General features: G+C 32.5%; 1 protein-coding gene across 4 annotated transcripts; it reads right to left on the bottom strand.

Moving 5' to 3' along the window:
• Positions 1–839: 839 nt before the first annotated feature.
• On the bottom strand, positions 840–6,919 carry LOC105280139. 4 transcript variants are annotated; one of them, XR_002193340.2, is made up of 7 exons: positions 6,636–6,919; positions 3,973–4,092; positions 3,725–3,842; positions 2,995–3,259; positions 2,752–2,868; positions 2,569–2,659; positions 840–1,620 (listed from the first exon to the last, which is right to left on the bottom strand). XR_002193340.2 is itself a non-coding variant. In XM_011340403.3 (6 exons), the coding sequence occupies exons 1-5, from the start codon at positions 6,909–6,911 to the stop codon at positions 2,817–2,819; spliced, it is 831 nt and encodes a 276-aa protein (XP_011338705.3). In that variant the 5' UTR covers positions 6,912–6,919; the 3' UTR covers positions 840–2,659; positions 2,752–2,816. The 4 variants fall into 4 exon arrangements, 1 of the variants encoding a protein (XP_011338705.3); XR_003407502.1 differs by having other exon boundaries at positions 840–1,250; positions 1,475–2,659; XR_003407503.1 differs by having other exon boundaries at positions 840–1,026; positions 1,118–2,659.
• Positions 6,920–8,455: the final 1,536 nt, after the last annotated feature.

Raw genomic sequence — 8,455 nt, forward strand, 5'->3', positions numbered from 1 at the left:
GGTGCTATAGAAATAATTTGCTCGTAGTTTTCGCGGGAGAGAAAAGTGGGCGATTAACCGATCGATTTGACGCCGTAACGAAATTATATTGACCGAAGTTCGCGCAAGCGCAATTGATTTTTCCATGCAGCACGTCTTCGCGTTCTTCAGTATAGTCTACGCGTTCATAGCGTAAACATGTTTCTTAAAAGAAGCCTGGATGATCGTACGTACACGTCAGTTTTGATATGACGGTAATTATATAATTAACATGTCATATATTACTGTATCTATATATTATTATGTTTGAAACGAATGTTGAAATGAATCCTCAAATGTTTTGGAAAGCACCTATTTATTGAGTTGTAACATACATATATTCGTTCCGGTTTTTGATAATATAAATGTTGTAATATATATTTGTTATTAAAGACACTAAAAAAGTGTGACAAATATAATATAGTCTGTTTGATAAGAGAGTGTCCGACGAAACGTTTAATTGGAACCCGTTAGACGGGAAATTCCAATGGCAGCCAGTAGGAGGACCCTTTCTCTAAGATGGTTTCTAGAAAAAGCTAAAGTTATCGTTCGATTCTTCTAATGAATAGACAAATTTCGCCATAAATACCGCGTACGTATTGCGAGTTGGAACTCCATGGCAATCATATTCGCTTGATGCTCATCCAACCGAAAATGTTTGGACATAATGGAATAGAATAGAAGAAATATGTAAATAGAATAGAAGTGAATAGAAGAAAACTTATTATCGGTGGCTACAAGATATAAATTCAATCAGTTTTAATTTTTGGAGTTATCTTCATGTGCATGAAGCGCAATGAAATAATGAATTAAAAATAATGGAGATGTTTCATTCTCTTTATTCATTTTCTGACAATTACAAGCACCAATTATTTAAGAACGGAACGTTTAAGAAAGTTCCTACTTTCGAGTTTACTAGTTGGTTTTAACATAATTAGCTGATTCATAGTAATATCACTTTTGTATAGAATATATAACAGTAAAATACGATATTGATGTAGTTGATAGCTGCAATGAAATCGTCATTTTCGTTTTTAGTACATACATATCTCATGTATACTATATATACATATTGACGCATAATGTGTAATAGTTTTACCGAGGCAAAGCTTTCTAAAGACATTGTATAAACACCACCGAATTTCATGCTATAAGACTTAGTACCTTTTTGCAAAAGAAACAATATTAATCTTTGCACGCGTACGGGTGCAATGTACCATCGGACGTTATATCTGCGAAATAATAGGTAAATAATAAAATGAGTATTTGAAAATGATAATTTAAAATATGAAAAATGTTGATGGTAAAAAACGTAGGATAGAAATACATATTGTATAGACGATGTTGGCAAATATTATATGTGCAATATCACGTTGATTGTTATTCACGCGTATGTTAATATATTTGTATAAATTTAATATTGACGACTTTAGTTTATTACGCCGTTAAATCTTACGCCGTTAAAAATATGTAATTGTAGTGATCTGTAATCGCTTGACCCATGCAGTTGATTCCTAATGAACATGTTAAAGTGCTAAGCGTAAACCCACAGTGTAATAGAAACTTTTCCAACCTAAATACAAAACCAATGGCGTGAAAGATCTAAAATAATATATTACACATACACTTTTTTATAATAGATATTATTAAAGAATTTATATATACATATATATATGTATATAGATCTTTTAAATTATTTGTCAATTAGCAACATGTTTCTCACATGAAATATCTTATATATTTAATGATTCTACTAATAAGATAAATTCAACACATACACACTTATTGTTATCTCATTCTACTTACGAGGGCGGTCCATAAAGTAATGAGACAAATGCTATAAAAAATACAAAACTATATTTTTAATCTAAATTTACAATGTTTCTTTTCTAAGAAACTAGAACTCCATTGAATGCATCGAACTTTTCCCAGCGCGTTTTTCACTTTTGGAAGATGAAATCTAAGCTATCTTTGAAAAGCTGTTTGCACTGCGCCTTCATTGTTTTGCAATCTATTTAATCCTCGCCTTTGACCCCTCGTATTCTGTGCTCTCACGACCGGAACTCCCGGCCAGAAACGCGACATACCAACGAAAACATATTGCAAGTGATATTAATAATGTTCTTTAAAAACTTCTTATAACATCGCATAAGCATCCGAAGCCGATTTCTTTAACAGAACATTAAAATAGAATCGCATAACGTTGGTCACTTTGTTTCTCCATATTCTTTTCCGGGGGTAAATTGCAAACAATATTTACGCGATCGATCATTAATGGTCACTAACTGAACCGATCGGTGAATCGGTGATCGATGAATAGAATTTTCAAAGTTGATAGAAAATATATTCTCAGATACAAGTGTGTAGTGTTGTGGGTATATAGTTACTTTGCATTCTTTTAAGTTTTCTAGCAGAACCAATCTCATTACTTTTGGATCGTCTACGTATAGTTTTCTACAGCTCCAAATCCTATCAATTTAAATGTCTTGTTGCAGTGGTGAAGAAAAAATTTAATAATTATAAGATTTAGTTTTTTACTAAAATTCTTACTCCAAACAGATTAAGACTCAAACAAATTACAATAATCGCTATTATAAGAAGATATGTTCCCTCGAAGTTATATAGAAAGATTTCAATAAACCTATGAAAAATATATAAAACTGTTTCATTTTATATGTAATATATCCTAAAATTGCTATGCGTGCATGCCTGAATGCATAGAATAGAACATACTCAAGAACTGTGCGATGAATGTCCACTGCATGACTTATCTTCTTGTCGATTTCCCTCTTGTTCTTTCAATTAGTTACTTCGTCACTATTTATCCGCATTGCATGTTCGATACGGTAACTACAAATAAATTACAAATTTTTTCTTCTTAAATTTGTTCTCGAGAATAAATAAGATTTTATATGTAATCACCAGGCTCCATTCTGTTTTACTTTTACTGTTGTTATATTACTTTCTCTCTCTTACCGGGCAACGTTAAATAATCCACAAAAATATGTAGAGTATCCTATCACCAATATTCCTCCTCCTATTAATGTACCTATTGCTATGTATTGGGCTGCGTACAGATGCAGCAAAATAAAATAAAAATATTTTTCTTCTTCGACAAAATATTCAGTCCTGATATATATATTGCGATATGACTCGGATTCATTTACGAGGAAAAAAAAGCCAAAAATCCGCGGCAGAATTGGACTAAGAGTTAAGATGAACAAACCGCACATCGCCAACACTGAAGATTATGTTTTAAAAACATAAGCAGGGATCATATAAATCCATCCTCTTTGATATAGTATAGAAATACAGTATAACTATATGTTTCTTTTTGATCATTCTCTTATCTCATTAATTTTTCAAATTTTTCTTTTTCTGTAATAATTTGGTAGGGTGCTAATCCAGATAGTAGATGGAGTTCAAAGAGAATTCACTTATGTATGTTAACAATTCTGAGATCATTTTCAGATGCAAAAAGGATTCTTTTACACTCCATAACATCTTTTCTGTTCTTTTTGCATCTGAAAATGAACTCAAAATTGGTGACATGACAAATGAATTCTTTTTGAACTCCCTCTGCTATCTGGGAACACTACTTACACTTCTTTCTTATTTATTTTCATGTTCACATACTTTTGGTATAATATTTTATATTAAAAAGTGTGCGCTGAGGCATAATAAATAATACTTGATATATTCTTACACGTTAATCCAATTGAAATACATTTTGCTACGTGTCCATATCTTTTTATTATAGCAATTTCGTTTTCGTCTTTTAACTCGCTACAGACATACTGAAGGTTTTCCAATATATGTTTCACCTATCGTATAAACAATATATCATACAACTCTCTATTTCTCTGATAAACTTTACAAAAAGTTATAGTGTATAAAGCCTCATTTATTGTATAACAAGTACATTTAGAAGCATACTGTAAAAACTCAACTTACAACATGTGTGTTAATCCAAATAAAATTATATTGAATCGCGCACAAAAAAACAACAAGCGATGTAGAAAGAACTTCAATGATAAAGTCAATAGTCCATTCTGTAGTTAGAAATGTTGTAAGCTGCAATTAATATGTTTGTTTTTAATTAGAACATTGTACTCTCACTTGATTTGCATAAAATGCAAATGTTGCTTGGATATCGTTAAATAAACCTTAATGTGTCCATTGATGTAATTTGTTATTGATAATTTAATACTTTTTTTGTTATTGCGATTACTAATATTTTTAAACAAAAATATTTATAGCCGTAATAAATTCTAACAGATTTCAACAAAAACAGTTACTAAAGACTAAGAGAAAGGAGGAAGATGACTAATTATGATGTTGATGCGGTTTTTGCCGATTATTTAATCTTTCCTTAAAAAGTTTATTCTTCATACGATTACAGTACTATTATTACTAATTACAAATTAAAAATTACTAATTATGTCAATCATAAGTAATAATACAAAAGTATGACAAACTATTTTTCTGTTTATAATAACACTGGTCAACAAAATTTTATCGTTTTTAGATTGTTTTTAACGGAATGAGTATTCTTTACTAATTTGGGTGCGCTAAACATGAATCTGGCCTTTAAAATACTAAATTGGCTCTGGTTTTTTAAATAAACGGGATCAAAAGTGCAAAAAACCGTGTTTTTGGTCATTTTTGAACACCTGTAGAAAAACTACGGGAGCTCCTAGAACTTTGTAATTAGAATGAAATGTAAACCTAAACCTTGCCCTTTTAGGCTATAGATTGAAAAATGAGGTGTCTTTAACTTGGAGTAACAATTGTTTTACGAACGCGCACCGATTCCGCTACATGCGATCCGCCACATGTATGAGCAGATGAATGAGCAGATGCATCTCGTGAGTTTGTTACGATTCATAAAGTGTGTTTGCAAGTGCGAGGTACCATTCTTATTTATTTACATCGTATAAACATTGGAATTACGATTTAAGGTTTGTATAAATATGAGTTCATTACGAAAACTTTGTCTTAATCATCCAGATGTATTCTGCTACATTTGTGGTGAATATACTGTAGAAAAACACAGACGAAGCCGAAGACAGGGGATGCTAGTGATAAAATAATTGGAGAGCTGAGAGAACAGTGCACGCGGCCAGAAAAGCATGTGGCGGAATCGGTGCGCGCTCGTAAAAAAAAATTGTTACTTCAAGTTAAAGGCACCTCATTTTTCGATCTATAGCCTAAAAGGACAAAGTTTAGGCTTTCATTTAATCTCAATTAGAAAGTTCTAGGAGCTCCCGTTGTTTTCTACAGGTGTTCAAAAATAACCAAAAACCCACGGTTTTTGCACATTTGACCCCGTTTTGTTTAAACACTAGAGCCAATTCACTATTTTCATTTCCACATTTGGATTCTACGGGAAAAAACCTATCAGAATGAGTTGCCATTGGCCCGACAAAAAATTCATGTTCCCCAGTGTAATGTTAACGTATAATTTTAAATCTTGCATGAAACTGAAAATATGTTTAGAATATAAAATAATAATATATGTAATAAAAGTAGGAAAAGAATAATAATTATGAAATATGAACAGCTATATTTTATATATAAAATGTATGCCTATTAATATACAGGGTGTCCCAGAAGTACTGTATAAGCCGTTAATAGTAAATTCCTGAGTTCATTTGGAGACGAAAATCCTAATATCAAAATATCGAGGCTATTATAGTTTTGACGTGAATACGTCTTATAACTCGATGGATGCCAATTTGAAAAGTTGAGCGAGACGCGAGACGCGTGACGCGGGACGCGTGACGAAATTTCTTTCATTCAATTTTAATATACAGTCTCATTTTAATTATAATTATAATATATAGGGCATCTCACTTTATCTTATTATAATATACAAGGTATCGACTTTGGATTATAATATATAGGAAAATATACACAGTTGATTGAAATTACTATCTTTCTTTGAACTCTTTTCATTAACATGACGTATTCACGTTAAAAACTTGCGGCCGTGTCCCGACACAGCCTACCCCACTTTTTTCAATGGGAAATGAAAACGAGTATGAAGTATGGTTTTCTGCATGGAAAATTTTTGATCAAAGAAGATAATTGTTCCTTTAAATAAATTAATAAAAAGTATTTCCAAATATGTTAATATTTTCTTTTTTTTTTATTTTTTTCTTTATTGATATTTATGCGGAAAACCATATTTCATACCGATTGTATTGATTTTCTTTCATCATATAAGAAATGTCATTTATTCGTTGCATGCTTGGCACGAATGCTTTGAACATTCGATGCGCATCGTGTGTCCGTATGACAATTTAGAAACTATTATCATCATGATATTCATTGCTCTTTGGAACAGTGTATAAAGATGTAAAGTGAATAATAATATCGAGTGTTAATGTTTCTATCGTGTTGAGTGAAGTGTTGCGGAAGGGGCTTTTTGATATGCGATATTCCTAAACGCACGAAATTTGGACAAGCTGCTTGGTGAACTTTAAATCTTTCTGGTTAAAAAAATATAGTAGCCTCGACATTTTGATATTAGGAATTTTGTCTTCAAATGAACTCAGGAGTCTACCATTCACGGCTTATACGATAGGTCTGGGACACCCTGTATATTTACATACCTGAAATATAATACAGCTAATCATAATAAAAGAAAACACACAAGACTGAAGTTGAACAAGCATTGTTCGATGGTAAGGCCATAACCCAATTGCGACCAGAGAAATTCGATGAATGTAAAAAAATTGAGTATCCATACAAGTCACTCTTGTTCGAACTTCCACACGCATTTGGCAAAATATCAAAATGATTCTTCCTATCTCCTTCTTCGAATAAAGAATATTACATAATATTTTTCTTCTAGCGTATTTTCCAATATAAAATTGTTTAATTAACATTAATGTATCGACGAAAGAAATATAAAATATCAAGATGTAATGTAAGGTGCTATAGAAATAATTTGCTCGCAATTGCGAGAGAGAGAAAAGTGGGCGATTAACCGATCGATTTGACGCCGTACCGAAAGTATATTGACCAAAGTTCGCGCAAGCGCAATTGATTTTTCCATGCAGCACGTCTTCGCGTTCTTCAGTATAGTCTGCGCGTTCATAACGTAAACATGTTTCTTAAAAGGAGCCTGGGTGATCGTACGTACACGTCAGTTTTGATATGACGGTAATTTTATAATTAACATATCATGTATCATTATACAGGGTGTCCTATGGGAAGTTGCTGAAACTAATCAGCTGTCATTTTTAAACGTATGCAGTTATTGAAAAAACAAAAATTGCGTTGGAAAGAGGAAAGTCTGCAGTTTTTAATGGGTATAAATAAAATTTAGCAAAATGTTTGTATATCAGTTTATTTTATTAATGAAAAATATGCTAATAATCAAGTAAGCTAATGATAAATATTTTCAAAGTGTGCACCATCTGAATTTGTACAAAAATCAATTCTTTTACGAAAACTTGTGAAAACTTTTTCTAACATGTCGTCTTTAATGTTGCTGACGACCTTTTTAATAGCTACTACTAAATCTGACACTGTTTCTGCATTTCCGGCATAACAATGGTCCTTAATGTATCCCCAAAGAAAGAAGTCACATGGATTTAAATCCGGCGAGTACGGTGGCCATTCTAGCCCCCCCCCCTGGGCAAATTTGGGGTATCCCAGACCGATGACTCGATTGCCATAAACTTTATGGATTGTTTCGAAGACCTCCTGGGTTCGATGTGGTGTCGCTCCATCCTGCATGAAATGAAATCCTCTGACTAGGCCTCTTTTTTTGCATGAGGGAAGAATTGTGTTTCGAGAAGCTGCTTGTAACTTTCACCAGTGACTGTTGATTCGAAGAATTGCAGATAAATTCCTTTTACCGAGATCGCAGCCCATGCTGTTACTTTTTGTCGATGTAAAGGTTTAGCCAGGGAAACGTTGGGATTTTCCGACCCCCAAAATCTATAATTTTGTTTATTAACATAACCATTTAGCCAGAAATGTGCTTCGTCCGTTTAAATTATCAATTTTGCATCAAGTTCTCCATCTTCAAACATTCCATTTATCGTCTTGCAGAATTCCACACGTTTCGTCATAGCGCGTTTGGTTAGCAATTGATGCGATGTTATTTTATAGGGATGCATTTTCAGGAAATGTTTTAAAATCCTGTGTAACGTTGTTTTGGATATTTCAAGAGCTTGGGCAGCTTTCCGATTGGAAGAATTTGGATTCTCTTCAAAATACTTCTTAATATCTTCAATGTTTTCTTCTGCAGCTACAGACACAGAAGGACCTGGCAGATCATGTCTACGGTCTTGGATAGTTCCATACTGCATAAAATTATCGATAATTCTGATAAAAATAAGGCAAAACATTATTTTAATGCAGATTTATTGCCAAAAAATGGAGCGACGTAACGCATACGTTTAAAGAAATAATCAATTCT

The sequence above is a fragment of the Ooceraea biroi genome, chromosome 2, assembly GCF_003672135.1.
Source record: "Ooceraea biroi isolate clonal line C1 chromosome 2, Obir_v5.4, whole genome shotgun sequence".
NCBI lineage: Eukaryota > Metazoa > Arthropoda > Insecta > Hymenoptera > Formicidae > Ooceraea > Ooceraea biroi.

Bases quoted from the DNA above. Each gene is read 5' to 3' on its own strand.
- LOC105280139 (XM_011340403.3), bottom strand. From the start codon at position 6,911: ATGTTAATTAAACAATTTTATATTGGAAAATACGCTAGAAGAAAAATA. The intron at 3,843-3,972 runs GTAAGTTGAGTT...TTTATACGATAG, and splicing joins TTTGGATTAACACACATGTT to GTGAAACATATATTGGAAAA. The intron at 2,869-2,994 runs GTAAGAGAGAGA...ATTTATTTGTAG, and splicing joins GGATTATTTAACGTTGCCCG to TTACCGTATCGAACATGCAA.